Source organism: Pelobates fuscus, unplaced genomic scaffold (assembly GCF_036172605.1).
Source record: "Pelobates fuscus isolate aPelFus1 unplaced genomic scaffold, aPelFus1.pri scaffold_33, whole genome shotgun sequence".
NCBI lineage: Eukaryota > Metazoa > Chordata > Amphibia > Anura > Pelobatidae > Pelobates > Pelobates fuscus.
The window spans coordinates 136,129-152,668 of NW_026961938.1; the positions used below are offsets into that span (position 1 = coordinate 136,129).

The 16,540-nt window shown below is 38.6% G+C and overlaps 1 protein-coding gene across 1 annotated transcript in view; it reads left to right on the plus strand.

Annotated features, from left to right (window-relative positions):
• Window positions 1-14,749, plus strand: part of LOC134584879 (tyrosine-protein phosphatase non-receptor type 4-like) — an 85,068-nt gene extending 70,319 nt beyond the window's left edge. The window contains exons 16-27 of the mRNA XM_063440686.1: window positions 1,872-2,025; window positions 2,201-2,284; window positions 2,897-2,953; window positions 3,243-3,399; window positions 3,924-4,090; window positions 5,305-5,395; window positions 6,094-6,155; window positions 9,708-9,854; window positions 12,247-12,375; window positions 12,742-12,890; window positions 13,468-13,603; window positions 13,885-14,749. Of these exons, the coding sequence (XP_063296756.1) occupies window positions 1,872-2,025; window positions 2,201-2,284; window positions 2,897-2,953; window positions 3,243-3,399; window positions 3,924-4,090; window positions 5,305-5,395; window positions 6,094-6,155; window positions 9,708-9,854; window positions 12,247-12,375; window positions 12,742-12,890; window positions 13,468-13,603; window positions 13,885-13,968 (1,417 nt within the window). The 3' untranslated portion in view covers window positions 13,969-14,749. The remainder of the gene's footprint in view (window positions 1-1,871; window positions 2,026-2,200; window positions 2,285-2,896; window positions 2,954-3,242; window positions 3,400-3,923; window positions 4,091-5,304; window positions 5,396-6,093; window positions 6,156-9,707; window positions 9,855-12,246; window positions 12,376-12,741; window positions 12,891-13,467; window positions 13,604-13,884) is intronic.
• The last annotated feature ends 1,791 nt before the right edge of the window (window positions 14,750-16,540 follow it).

Below are 16,540 nucleotides of genomic sequence, written 5' to 3' on the forward strand. Positions count from 1 at the left end.
CTGGCAGGTCTTGTGGTGGTTGAACTAAAAGTAGATAAGGGCATCTTTGGATGGTTACGTTTCTAGGGAGTTGTATCTCCTCAACAAGTAGAAAGCCACATGTATGCTAACGCAGAAATATGCATCATTTGATGGATCTATGTTTGCTAGTCGCTTGTCCTGCACTGTTTCGCTCAGCTTGAGAAACTGGCTCCAGGATGTGGTACAATCTGAACCATTTTATAACTTCGTAGAAAGTATATCTAAAGATCGAACTCGCAAAACCAAACTCCTTGTCACCCTGGAAAATACGTCGACAACAGAGAAGCAGAAAAGGCATTTTCTCACTTCTAGTTTCATACTGTAAATGTAGTGCATTTTTTAGTCATTATTTTGCCGGTGGTATTTTCTTTCATGTGGTCACACACGCAGGTTTACAAACCATGTGATGAAAGACCACAGCTGGTCACCTTTGTTTGTGAGCGTCAAAGGTCTAGCAGGGTTTTAGGATTTTATTTTGTTTGTTCATTCATTTATTGTCAGTGCTAATTAGTTAAATCTGCATTTCAGATCGTTTATTCCCAGTGCCAGAGTCAAGGAACCCGCTTATTAAAGGGGTCCTGCCATTAGATATAATCTGTGCAGCATCATATAACATTTTAATAACTATCTAAACCTTGCTTTTTGTTTTGATTGAACCTCATTTTTCAATCATTGCAGCAAACCAATAATTTCCCGCTAATCTTGGGCAGCTTTATCAGTGCATTCAAAGATCCATTTCTTGTTTTCTTCACATTGAAATGCTGGGAGCTGATTGTCAATTGTCTGATTCGCTGCTGACATCACATGATCCCTGTAGCCTTGTTTTTATGTCCTTACACATCAAATCGTTTGGAATTTGTGATGTAATTCCAAGATGGCCGCCTCCACTCTGATGCTCTCACAGATGTTTAAGTGAGGGTTTGCCTTAAACTTTTTTGTGCAGGTTTGACTATTGGCTTACATTAAACAAACTCCCTTTCCAAAGTTTTCCTTCCTTTGTGCTCAGCTGGAGCATATGCCATAGGTCTCAATGTGACACCTGTAAGTCACCTGTGCTATGATCGGCTTTAGCTAGTCTCATCTTCTGGCACCTAATACAGAGTTTGCTAATTGATTCCAAAATAAAATGGGGCTTATTACACCCTATCTCACTTCTATCTTATTTCCTACCCATCCTATTGCACTATGTGATAAGGAGGAGAGGTGGATGGCTGCTGCACAGTTATTAATATACCAAGTGTTTCTGTGTTACTGTATGTACACAATGTAAGCCTTCTCTTCAGTGTTTGGCACTGTATTGCTACATTTTCTCTCATGATATGTTTCTTTGTATCAGACGTTAGACATCTGGGTACTAATGATTTCTTCACATGAACTTTGTGCATTACTAGCACATTTTATTTGCATCGTATTTATTATTTTACTCCATTTTAGAGTTTTTTATTTTAATATTTTGCACTTTATTTTTATTATGTTGTCACTGTATTTATTCCTATTTGCTCTAAGTATTAGCTCCTCGCTATGTGATAATTTTTTCTGTTTTTTTCAGTTTTTTTGTCTAATTGCTAGTTCGTGTAGAACAGAATTATTAGTGAGATGATCAGTTGTGCCTCCCTTTCAGCAATACACACAAGATTGCTGGTTTTTACAGCTCTGGTGATCTGTTTTGTATGGTTTACTGGGTCTTTTCTGACCGACCAACTGCAGATTCGGAATCTAAAACAAGCTCAACTGACTGGGCTGAACTGAGCATCGGTCATAAGGTTAAATTGTTTTTGATTGTTTGAACAAAATGATTTACATGTACCTTTAAAATAAAAAAAACTTGACTGTGTTTCTCTCACAAATAGATCCCAAGACAATGTGGTTGAAGCTCCTCCCCCTGCGCTGCCACCAAAACAATCTAAGAAGAACAGTTCCAACCAAATTTATCACTCCCAACAAGAACTGGAAAACCATGTGAATGAAAGCTTCGATCCTCCGTGGAGTCCTGATAAATCCACAGTGAGTCGTTTGTTGTTTGTGTTTTTCCTGTGTTCTGCATGGTGGCAGTCCTGTGTCACAGGCAAGCTGTGCATATCTGTACAGTGTATCAAGAGACAGAATCAGAGTCCTAATATAAAAGACACTGTCATAGTTCCATAATCTTCTCAAACACCAGCGTTTTTCTGTTTTCCAGCCAAATGGCCTTGTGTCCCATGACAATCTGGTGTTGATTAGAATGAGACCTGATGAAAACGGGCGGTTTGGCTTCAATGTGAAGGTGAGATAAGTCATGGTACACAATGGGGGAATAGTACCGAGATTCATGTCATTATAAATGTACAAGACTAGCAGTTTAAAAGAATAAACTAAAGTGGGTTTTGGAATGTGTGCAAATCCATAAACTGTCCTGCGGACACCTGTGTAAGCGCACACAGGCCTTTTTTTTACGATAATAGAGTATTGTATTGTTGTCCGCTGTGTCCACCCACAAACTACTTACTTGTGTTGTGAATAACTTTGCAGAGGAGCAGGAACAGGCTTTGTGGAACCAATCTTCTTGTAAATTGTGATTAGACAGATTTCCTGATATTTCCATAGTATGTGCGTGAAACAGCTGATAATTGTTTCTTTCCCGTATTTGTCACGCTTTACAACAGATGTTTTGGTGCCCACGAGTTTACTTCTATTTGTGAGCTGATATCTGCTAATGTTGCTGTGTACCTTTCAGTACACTGCATGATCTTCCTGGACATTGCCCACTAAGCTATTGGTAAAACCCCCCCACCCCCAGAGTATGATTACCTTTCCCTTCTATTTGCTTGTTAAAGAATATTTTTTGGGAGTGTGTATGTTTGTTGCAGGAAATTAATGGTTGTTTTAATTCCTGCAGGGAGGGTTTGATCAGAAAATGCCGGTTATAGTGTCAAGGGTAGCGCCGGGAACATCTGTAAGTACTTCAAGAACACATCTCTCAGTATTAAGAGTTAATCCTTGTGCCATCTGTTCTCCTGTAATATTGGCTGAAAAAAGACTCTCAGTCCATCAAGTTTTATTTTTGTGGGCTCCTTTTTATCAAACTGGCAGTGCAACCGAAAGATCTGTCATTAATAATGTGTAGACGAGATGGTCCACTTCAGTTATAAGGTTTCTATAAGTGGTGTGCTCCCTCAACGCTCTCTGCAGCACACACTGATCAGCGTTTCTCACTGCATATCTCTCCTGTCTCCCTTGTGCAGGCTGACCTGTGTGTCCCTCGTCTAAATGAAGGCGATCAGGTTGTATTGATCAATGGACGGGACATATCGGAGCACACGCATGACCAGGTTGTCATGTTTATCAAGGCAAGCTGTGAGCGGCACTCTGGGGAACTCGTCCTGCTGGTTCGGCCAAATGGTGAGAACGATTTATCCCAGACTTCATAAAAACCATTAGTGCCAAATGGCTGTATAACACTACTTAGCTGTAGTCACTTTAGCATGCAAAGCTAAAGCTAATTGTTACCTGTATATTAGCTAGAAAAGGCTGAAATTAAATATTTCACATCGCAAAGTGCAGACACACACACAGATGTGACTGATTATCCTTAGTGTGCTTCCAGCCATTGTTGTATAAGTGTTTACAGAAACAGACTGGTTCATATTTTTTTTCTTTTACTTTCTCTTTCCTTATCCATGGAGGTCTGTAGCCAGTCGATGCAGCTGATTTCCAAACATAAATTGTAATCAGTTCCTATCTAAGAATCTCCGTATTATTTCCTTACTATAAGTGTTTGTTTTTATGAGGTTACAATAAATGGATATTTACACTTGTTTTAGCGCTCTGGGTTGATTTTTAAATTGGCATTCTAGTCACCTGTATAGAGAGCTTGGTTTACAATCATATAATGTATATAATAATGATTGTGTCTACATTACTAGCTGTGTATGACATAGTGGAGGAGAGGATGGAGAATGAGCCGGACTTTCAGTACATCCCAGAGAAGACTGCCGTGGACAGCGGTCATTCTGATGAAGACACACTTAGAGAATCTATGATACAGCTGGCAGAGGGTCTGCTTGATGGAACGGTCCTTGCACAGTTTGATGTAAGGAAAGCCAATATGTTATGGTTACCGTTCACACTGTCCAAGCAGTTATTGTGTGTTATTTATTTATTTTTTATAACCATTTTTTTTTTATTTTTAACGAAAAAAATAATATAAATTAAAACAGCAATGTAGGGCATACAAGTTCCAAATAACAGAAATATTTAGTGAATACATTAGTCACACAATTGTTCATTTTTAATTAGTGTAAGTAATATTTAAACAGGTGTGGTATTTATCACATCTATGACAAAGGTTACCAATAGAGGTATCACCATTGAGTTATTCACTAACAAGGTAACATCTGCCAATTATATCTTTAACAAAAATAGGAAACTTAATGCTGGTCATTTAGTAAAACTATTTAAATGGGGAACAGGTCCCCCGCATCAACTTAGACACATCACCCAATATCAAGATATGCCTCAACTATAAATCTCCTTTCTTCCATTAATCTAAAAAAATAAAATAAATAAATATTTAACATTCCAACGTCAAATATAAAATTACTAATTCCATGGTAGGGTGTACCATACATACTGATTCATAAACCCCTTTCTGGTATACAACTATAGGATTTCCCCACCAATTAAACCATTCTAAACCCTAAGGTTGCCACCATGTTCCTCCGTTTTCATGGGGGTATTCCTTCCGAATCCACACATCAACGGGAGTGTGGGTACATTGCCCAAATGAAGTAGAGTATTCGTAGCCCACGTGAATTTTCCATTATGAAGTATAATGAAAAAAAAATTCAATAGATAAATTAAAATAAGACAAATAAAGTATCAAAAATCGCCAGTAAGTGGTATGCCCTCGCCATCTCCCTGATCTCTAACCCTCCCCCCCCCCCCCCAACCCTCCTATCTCCTCAATCAATGCCCTCTCCCCTCGCCAGATATCCTCTCCATGGTCACCACTGTTCAACATGCCTATCGCCTGTGCCGATTATTGAGGCCTGTGTAGCCTCTGCTAAATGAATCTCCTCTTCTAAACTATGTAGCCACTGTTCCTTATTGGGATCTCCACTTGTTTCCAGAGGGCAGGTATCATCGCTTTTGCTGCGTTAAGAAAATGTCTCAAAATTGATATTTTATATTTGGAGATTGGCTAAGGTGTAAGATGTAACACCACCTGTTCCACTCCAAACTTTTTTAAACCTCTCAATTTTTGGATGATATATGTATTGAATTTCCTTTCCCACTCCTTTCTAGCAACTGTATAGGAAGAAGCCTGGGATGACCATGTCTTGTGCCAAATTACCTCAAAATATTCCCAAAAACAGATACAGAGATATTTCGCCTTGTAAGTATGATCCTGATTTCTTTCATGCTGTACACGATGTGTATACATTTATCCTCAAAAGACCAATTTAATCTGCTACTTGTGAAATCTGTCTAGGTCTAAGCAGTGAAATCAACAAGATGATATGTCCCTTCACAAATCGAATGAATGAATTCTCTCTCCTAATTCCAAGTACCGAGTCTCTATAAATTCTATAACCTGCAGTGTGTCTGCCCCAGGGCATGTACTTAGTGGGAACACCACCTCCCAGAAAAATGCAAGCAGTCAAATAGGATTTTGTCACCAAAGTGAGAATTGTTGGAAATTCTAGGCCAAAATAGCTGAATTTGAAAAGCCATCTATGCTTCTAGTTGGAATACTTTGGTTTTAAATGTAAAATTCCCTTTGAATTCCCAACAATTCTCACTTTCGTGAATAAACGTGAATGTTCTGAGTTATTCTACAAATGTTATTCCGGAGGGGGTGAGGGAAACAATGACTCTGTGACTTTGTCCGGGTTATTCACTGACGTGTGAATTAAAAGTGAATTTTACATTTAGAGTAGCTGACTTCAATTTGGCTATTTTCACCTTAAATTTAAAATTCACTTTGGATTTCTTCACAAACACAAAGAAATACACATGCCATTAAGGAGTTTTATTTATTTTAACATTTGTTTTTAATATATTTCCTTCTAATGATCCCATTACTTGTTATAGATGATGCCACTCGGGTCATTTTGAAGGACGGTGAAGACTACATTAATGCAAACTATATCAATGTGAGTGGAGAGATTGCTCAATACTTGGGATGCATGACATTCTCTTTAGCACTGAACTAAGGAGGCCCCTTGTATTACATATCCAATAAAACCCCATGTATTACATATCCAATAAAACCCCATGTATTACATATCCAATAAAACCCCATGTATTACATATCCAATAAAACCCCATGTATTACATATCCAATAAAACCCCATGTATTACATATCCAATAAAACCCCATGTATTACATATCCAATAAAACCCCATGTATTACATATCCAATAAAACCCCGTGTATTACATATCCAATAAAACCCCATGTATTACATATCCAATAAAACCCCATGTATTACATATCCAATAAAACCCCATGTATTACATATCCAATAAAACCCCATGTATTACATATCCAATAAAACCCCATGTATTACATATCCAATAAAACCCCATGTATTACATATCCAATAAAACCCCATGTATTACATATCCAATAAAACCCCATGTATTACATATCCAATAAAACCCCATGTATTACATATCCAATAAAACCCCTTGTATTACATATCCAATAAAACCCCATGTATTACATATCCAATAAAACCCCATGTATTACATATCCAATAAAACTCTGTGTATTACATATCCAATAAAACCCCATGTATTACATATCCAATAAAACCCCATGTATTACATATCCAATAAAACCCAGTGTATTACATATCCAATAAAACCCCATGTATTACATATCCAATAAAACCCCATGTATTACATATCCAATAAAACCCCTTGTATTACATATCCAATAAAACCCCATGTATTACATATCCAATAAAACCCCATGTATTACATATCCAATAAAACTCTGTGTATTACATATCCAATAAAACCCCATGTATTACATATCCAATAAAACCCCATGTATTACATATCCAATAAAACCCCATGTATTACATATCCAATAAAACCCCATGTATTACATATCCAATAAAACCCCATGTATTACATATCCAATAAAACTCTGTGTATTACATATCCAATAAAACCCCATGTATTACATATCCAATAAAACTCTGTGTATTACATATCCAATAAAACCCCATGTATTACATATCCAATAAAACTCTGTGTATTACATATCCAATAAAACTCTGTGTATTACATATCCAATAAAACCCCATGTATTACATATCCAATAAAACCCCATGTATTACATATCCAATAAAACCCCATGTATTACATATCCAATAAAACCCCATGTATTACATATCCAATAAAACCCCATGTATTACATATCCAATAAAACCCCATGTATTACATATCCAATAAAACCCCATGTATTACATATCCAATAAAACCCCATGTATTACATATACAATAAAACCCCATGTATTACATATCCAATAAAACTCTGTGTATTACATATCCAATAAAACCCCATGTATTACATATCCAATAAAACCCCATGTATTACATATCCAATAAAACCCCATATATTACATATACAATAAAACTCTGTGTATTACATATCCAATAAAACCCCATGTATTACATATCCAATAAAACTCTGTGTATTACATATCCAATAAAACCCCATGTATTACATATCCTATAAAACCCCATGTATTACATATACAATAAAACTCTGTGTATTACATATCCAATAAAACCCCATGTATTACATATCCAATAAAACTCTGTGTATTACATATCCAATAAAACCCCATGTATTACATATCCAATAAAACCCCATGTATTACATATCCAATAAAACTCTGTGTATTACATATCCAATAAAACCCCATGTATTACATATCCAATAAAACCCCATGTATTACATATCCAATAAAACCCCATGTATTACATATCCAATAAAACCCCGTGTATTACATATCCAATAAAACCCCATGTATTACATATCCAATAAAACCCCATGTATTACATATCCAATAAAACTCTGTGTATTACATATCCAATAAAACCCCATGTATTACATATCCAATAAAACCCCATGTATTACATATCCAATAAAACCCCATGTATTACATATACAATAAAACCCTGTGTATTACATATCCAATAAAACCCCATGTATTACATATCCAATAAAACCCCATGTATTACATATCCAATAAAACCCCATGTATTACATATCCAATAAAACCCCATGTATTACATATCCAATAAAACCCCATGTATTACATATCCTATAAAACCCCATGTATTACATATCCAATAAAACCCCATGTATTACATATCCAATACATATCCAATAAAACCCCATGTATTACATATCCAATAAAACCCCATGTATTACATATCCAATAAAACTCTGTGTATTACATATCCAATAAAACTCTGTGTATTACATATCCAATAAAACCCCATGTATTACATATCCAATAAAACCCCATGTATTACATATACAATAAAACCCCATGTATTACATATCCAATAAAACCCCATGTATTACATATCCAATAAAACCCCATGTATTACATATCCAATAAAACCCCATGTATTACATATCCAATAAAACTCTGTGTATTACATATCCAATAAAACTCTGTGTATTACATATCCAATAAAACTCTGTGTATTACATATCCAATAAAACCCCGTGTATTACATATCCAATAAAACCCCATGTATTACATATACAATAAAACCCAGTGTATTACATATACAATAAAACCCCATGTATTACATATCCAATAAAACTCTGTGTATTACATATACAATAAAACTCTGTGTATTACATATACAATAAAACTCTGTGTATTACATATACAATAAAACCCCGTGTATTACATATACAATAAAACTCTGTGTATTACATATACAATAAAACCCCGTGTATTACATATACAAAATATTTTAGGATCTCCAGAGAATGGGAAACGGTTGTCCTGGGTACTAACATGCACAGTAGCATTGTAACCTGGTTTAAAAAAGTTCAGTTGGCAATTCCAGTTGGAAATTAATTTCTTTAAAGGTCCGCTCTACACACACAAAGCACTTCAGCTGACTGAAAGTACTTTATTTGCATTTAAAATGTAGTTTCTCGCAGAAATCAGTACTTTAATAATTATGAAGTGTTCCCTGGCTGTCAATCAAATAGCAGATTGGTCTCCTATCTCTTTCACTGAGATAACAGGAGTGCTCTACTCATCACATCAGACCAGCAGTGTTTCTGAATGCTGTATCAGTGCGCACACAAGCAGACATGCCTGATAGATTCAGTGACTTCTCAGTTAGAATAAAAACAATTAAAAGGAAAATGTATTTGTTTAAAATACTATTTTCCAAATGTTGATGTTTTCAGATAACCGTGCTCTAGTAAGAGTGTAATTACTGCTGACAGCTTAAAATCAGGGTCAGATAGGTTGCTGAAAGCATGCGATTCCATGCTGCAATAACATTTCTGATCAAAGCCACTTTATTATTGCATCAGGTAGCACAGGGATTTAATGACTTCCTTGCTGCATTCCCAGTGATGCATACTCATGTGAAACTCATTTTCTACTCCACCAGTTTTTATTTAATGTATGTATTCTTGTGTAACTGCAGATGGAAATACCTTCTTCCAGCATAATCAACAGGTACATTGCGTGCCAGGGACCTCTGCCCAACACGTGTCCAGATTTCTGGCAAATGACTTGGGAGCAAGGCTCGTCTATGGTAGTGATGCTGACCACTCAAGTGGAGCGTGGAAGAGTAAGAGTTTATTTCAGACATAACACTGTATCTATCGTTAGACTTTACAGCTTTTGTTTTTTCTCATAATGGTACTATTATTATTTACCATACTATCCTGTTAGAATTAGAATAATATAACCGTTACCAAATATAGTTTCCTATTAGTTATAATAGAAAAGAGACCTATTACCTAATATAATAATACCCTATTAGGGTAATAGTGCATCAGGGGCCTATTAAAGGGACACTACAGGCACCCAGACCACTTTAGCTCATTTAAGTGGTCTGGGTGCACTGTCCCTGTCAGTTTAACCCTGCAATTGTAATTATTGCAGTTTCTCAATAACAGCAATAATTACATTGCAAGGTTAACTCCTCCTCTAGTGGCTATCTACCAAGCAGCCACTAGAGGGCGCTTCCGTGTCATTAGACGACTAGGCATGAGGACATCCAGCAGCAGCTAAAACCTCATAGAAAAACATTGATTCAATGCTTTCCTATGGGGTTGTATTAATGGGGTTATAATAGAACAGGGACCTATTACCTAATATAATAATCCCTTATTGGGGTTATAATAGAACAGGGACCTATAAAAAGGAAAATAAGCGACTAAACTAAAACTAAAGGTTACCTGGTGTAGGGGCACAACGAAAGGAATACACAGACACCTGTCAAGCGACATTCCATGAGACGTACACCCGATACCAGGAAACGGCCTCCATGCATGGCAAGCGTGGGAGAGACGGCCGCTCTCCTGCCACCAAAAGCGGCTGGAAACATGGCCAGGAGCCCTCGTTCCCCCCCCTATGGCCCGGCGGGGGTTATCCCGGGCCAAGCCGACCACACACAGAACGACCACAAGGTCTAGGCGGCACACCTAAGGCCCAAAATATGGCGGACGCTTCGCTTACCACCATCTCCTGCACCGCCGCCAGCGAAACCGAGCTCAGACTCAACAACATTTTTGAAGCATTCTGGGCCAAGCTGGAGGCACTTTAGAGACCCCCGGAACCGGCAACAACACCCGACGGCACACCAAGGGGTCGGGAACAGAAGGCCAGGAAAAGGGGCACGGAAGTTCTCCCGGACTCCCCTACCAAGGCGTCCAGGCAACGGAGAGAGGCTGAATTAAAGGCTGCTGCTCGGAGACACACTGGGGGCAAAAGTGGTACGGGAGCAACAACCCGAAAGAAGGCAACGCAAGCTTGCAAACAGCAAAGGCCACACCGCCTACAAACAATGGCGATACCACAACCCCGGAGAATCACAGCACAATATGGCTGATCGGTAATTCCGGAAAAAGCAGCAACCCCAGAGCACTTGCAGCGGACCCACAGCGGCTCACAACTACAGCCAAAAGTAAGACCTACGACCGGGACTGTGACTTACCCAATGAACGAACCACTTGCAGCGGACCCACAGCGGCTCACAACTACAACCAAAAGTAAGACCTACGACCGGGACTGTGACTTACCCAATGAACGAACCACTTGCAGCGGACCCACAGCGGCTCACAACTACAGCCAAAAGTAAGACCTACGACCGGGACTGTGACTTACCCAATGAACGAACCACGCCACCCCACGGAAGACACAGCTGCCTGCACTCTCGGATCACCGAAAGCGAGACACAGAGCACCATACCGGGACGTCATTGTTGCCCCGCAAGGCATCGGCTGACGGCAGCATTACCCCAGACCCTGGGGACTCTCTTTGTTTACTTTCTCACCGCCCATTTTAGTTTTACTTTCTATGTTTATGCCAGCCTTGCGGTCACCTGTGAACTGGATCACTTATTAGACCACAATAGTCAGTAATTTACATCCCTGAAGCAAATCACCTGTGAATTCACTGTAATGTATAACCTATGACACCCCTTCCACTCTGTGTCTATCCCTTGGCCCTCCTTTCCTGTCAGGCTCCTCTTGATCCTTAACTAAAGCGAGCACCCAAGCAGTTGTAAATATGGCATAAGTATACCTGTTTGACCTCCTCATGAACGCAAAGTCATGTAGTTAACATGATTGTAAACGTGACCTAACTCCTCATAAGCTTGTCTAGCTTAGCATGTCCAAACCAACTCATCGATGTTATGTAGTTAGTTACTCTCATGTTTTCCTAAAAGTAAAATGTGCTGTTTAATCTGCCACACTTTAAAATACTAAAATGTTATGTAAAAGCCTGTAGCAGCTGTTGTGGCTCTACAAGCCTGTTGTTACCTCATGCACAATAAAAATAAAGAATTAAAAAAAAAAAAAAAAAATCATTGCCAAATGGGAACTTCTCACTTCCTTAAAAATACAGAAAAACAAATGTGTTGACAACCTGCGATCTCCCACTGAACACATACATTTGTTGTACAATATCATATGTGAGATGCAATCTTTCTAGAGCTTATTCTGTCCTTAAAGGTAAAATGCCATCAGTACTGGCCCGAGCCATTGGTCGTGTCTGAGTTCGGGAACTTCCAAATAACCTGCCATTCGGAAGATGGGAATCCAGCTTATGTTTTTCGAGAGATGACACTGACTAACTTGGAGGTACTTTGCAAGCATTTTACACATTATGAAGTTATACCAGATAGTTATTACTGCTATTCCAGGATTGTAAATCAATGAAAATATAACTTTATTAAAGTATTCACCAGAAAAGGTTCACTACACGCTTGTTGCTGATATGTATTTATTGATGTTAATTTTATTGACCCTGGAAGGATGAAAACCTCAGTTTATCTTAGTGGGGACTTGACCTTTTTGATACTGCAGTTGGAGCCACTTGTTTCTCTTATATACTATGTATTTTAAACAAATTGTCCATTTCTGCATTAGATTATTGTCTGTAATTAGCTTGTTTGCTTCTGAGTAGAATTCCCCCCTCCAATTTTCAGTATGTCTGTCCTTCTCTAGAAAAGCGAAAGCCGGGCACTCACCCAGATACAGTACACTGCGTGGCCGGATCATGGCGTTCCAGATGATTCTAGTGACTTCCTGGACTTTGTGTGCCTTGTACGGCAGAAGAGATCTGATCGCAATGAGCCAGTCATTGTCCATTGCAGGTACCTTTACAGACTTGTAACATGTCACAATAGTTATCCTTCAGTACTGGGGCGGTACTGGCCATTTATAATGAGAGCACAGACGCCATTAACATACCATATCATAGAATTAATCAGCTAGCATAGTGTACTAATTCCGACAGATTCGTTTATTTGGCTGAATCCTCCAGTAAAGCGTTTTGTTATATTCCTATTACTATTATTATAGCACCACCATTTCCCGCAGCACTTTACAGTACTATAGCAGCAGGCAGTGTAATAGAGTACTCTGCGGGTTACTAGGTGCCGCATCGGGTTAGGAAAAAACTCAATCCTAGATTCATGCTGTACTGTTCTAGCTGGTAATTGAAAGGTCCTGTGACTTCTTGCAGGATCCTGAGAGCCACGTACGACTTATACTGCCTAGGGGCAGTATGGGGACTCCACTTTCTTACTTCCCATTACCCCTTTCCATCTATTCTTTTTCCAGTGCCACCTCTGAATTGAAGCCAGTTCATCACTGTAGCAAGTAGTACATGTTCTGCAATGGGACGGTATTATTTGCTCCTTTGCCAATGTTGCTTTCTTTATGTTTTAGTGCTGGGATTGGTCGGACAGGAGTTTTGATCACAATGGAGACGGCAATGTGCCTAATGGAGTGTAACCAAGCTGTGTACCCCCTGGATATTGTCAGGACAATGAGAGACCAGAGGGCAATGATGATCCAGACTCCGGTAATAATAAGGATAATAATTTAGTGTACACACACACACACTCTCTCTCCCTCTGCCCTCTTCAACGAGCAGCATTGCCATGTATTCTACTACCAGGCTTACTGACATATTGTATTTTAATATTGTGTGGTCTGTCAGTTAGTGCATTTGTTGTTTATGTTTGAAATGTGTTCTGATCATGGTAAGGCCATATTATTTCAGAACATTCAATCGCTTGACATACAGAATCTCCCTGGTTTCTCTGTTGAATTTCTTATCCTTGTTTCTTTTTTAATTCCCAGAGCCAGTACCGGTTTGTCTGTGAAGCAATCTTGAAGGTATACGAAAAAGGAATTGTTAAACCTTTAAAAAGCATCACTTCATAAATTGAGGAGTACGTAGAAGTCAGGATACGAATACAGGAATTCCGTCCCACAGCCGGGATCGGAGAGAAACAGACGTCGTGGAGAGCGCCAAATCACCCAGCTTAAGAGGTTTTGGTGAACTGAGCAAGGAGTTAACGATGGACTTTGGAAACTTCAGCACTGTTGCACTTTATGTTGAAACAAACAAAAGAAAAATAGATTTCTGAAACTCTACATTTCTCATGCATTGAACGACTTTTTTTAAAGAAAGTTTCAGCTCCTGCTTTGCTCTGAACAAACAGAATGAGATTTATTTATGTAACTTTGCTTTTGTGCCACGAACCTGCCCCCTACTCCATCCTCGTTCCTCTCAGTTTGTGTGCCATCGAGGCTGAATTTCCATTTCAAATCTAGGTAACTCAAGTATCTATGGCAGCATACAGATAAGTAGGTAATGCTTTTCATACACCGCAAACAAGGCTTGAAATTCCCATTATCCCTATTGTCTGCACCCAGGGTATACTGCTATTCATTTCCCAGGGACTTTCTGTGCAGTTGTAAAGCTGTGGCATTAATGAATGAAACATGTTTAGTTCACAGTAGGCCCAATGCATTATGGGATAATCAGTTTCTAAATTCCACCCTCGGAAAGTAATCCTAAATAATTTTCTACAAACGCCTGACTTAATCAACCTAGAGGACTCTTCCCCCTCTTCCCCCCCTTCCAAGTACTGAGTTTATGTCTGGTTTGGCTTTCTGAACTGTTTAGTACAGGGATATCCAGTCTGAATGGGCAGCATAATCCCCCATGGTGCTCTTCCCATTGTCATTTCAGTAATTGCATGAGGTTGTACGCCCTCTGGTGGAGAGGTGGTTCCTTACAAAAATTAACTTTACATTCTACTTTTTAAAGGGAACATGTATAAACAAACAACCTCTTTTATTAAAATTAAAATATATATATATATATATATATATTTCTGCATGAAGTGGTAAGCCTGTTATTTATTTATTTATTTTTTATGTGTATTTTGATTTTATTTGCAACTAAACGCTTTGGTACCCTGACTGAAGTTAAAATGCTTTCCAGCTGCTGCGAGGCCTGAGCGGTGTCAAAGCATTGAGATACACGTTTTGAGACCACCTTTAAATAGAAGGTGGCTAGAGGGGACTTGGTTGGGCCAAAACCATAGATAGCCCTTTTCAGAAAGAACCATTTCCCCCCATGCTAAGGTGATTAATAGTACTATAAGTCTGTATTTTTAGTCCCTGTTCTGATCCTTTAGAAGAGGCAAGGCCGAAGTGAAATCTGATTAATTAGACTTCGCTCTGCATCACCCCCTCTTACAGCCTCCTTGATAATTCCGATAACAATCCTGCTGCATTCTGGGTAATGAATTCCAAGCCCTGTTTGATCTCCTTGCTTGTGTCAGCGTGTGACACCCTGGGATCCCTTCTCTGCAGTTTGTGGTCCTGGATTTTGCTCTCTCTGTTGTTCTTGAAGCATTTCTCATTGTTTAACATGTCCATATCGGGGTCTTGCACACAAGCTGTATCTTTACTTTCCTCTGTTTCAGGCTGCATTTGACCTACCTGTGTTAGATTTGTTCCCTCTGCCGCAGTGTGAAATCCTGTTTTTAGTTGTGTTGTCCCATTTAGACTTGGGCTGTGCGTGTCTGGGAGAGGACTGTATGTTACTGTATTGTTTTCCATGTCTGAATTTAGACACCATTAGTTGCACACAGGCCGATTGGAATTAGCTTATCTTCTTATTTATGTGCCAGTTATAAATTTAGTAACCACTCAAAACAAAACATTATCGGGTCATAAATCTGCCAGTCATTGTGCCACTGTGTTCCCTGTGCATGAGACAGAGGTAATGACTCTGTTCACAGAAAGCTCCGTAGACATACGCCATTCGCAGAGAACCTGGAGAGGCTCTGCTCCCTACGGTTTGTTTTTTTGGAAATATTTAATCTGTTCATCAAGTACCCATTTTAATTAGTACAAGTTTGAACAGGTTAGAATCCACTTTAAACCCTCTGTGTGCTGGTGGGCAAGTTTGCATTATCTAGCATCTGCCCTCCACCACTCAAGGGGTTAATTAGTTTAATTAAGAGAGCATCCATGCTGCTTTAAGGAAAAAAACAATTACTCACTGCCTTTCTATCTTCCAGTTCAGCTGCGGTCCAGTAAAGACATTCACTGCTTGAAAAAAATGTGAATTTTTATTAAAATAAAAAGGATGTGTTTTATATGTACAGCCTTCATATAGACCATGACATGTGGATATACTTCTGATTAAAATAAAAAAAAAAAAAGTGTGTAAATAAGTATTCTTCAATGATCCAGTTTGCAATAAGCTCAATTTATTAACTGATTATACACTGGGTTGGTAGATACATCTAGTTATACTGGATGGGTTATAATGATTGGGTTCTGTTCATTAAACGCAGTGTTTTCAGACCTGGATTTGGAGCAGAGGGCTCCACGTGTTCACTGAAAAGCATTAAGCATCTTGCAGACATGGGCACATGCTGTTAGTAAGTAAAAGCATTGTATCCCAATGGCATAGAGGTAAAATCTAAATGTA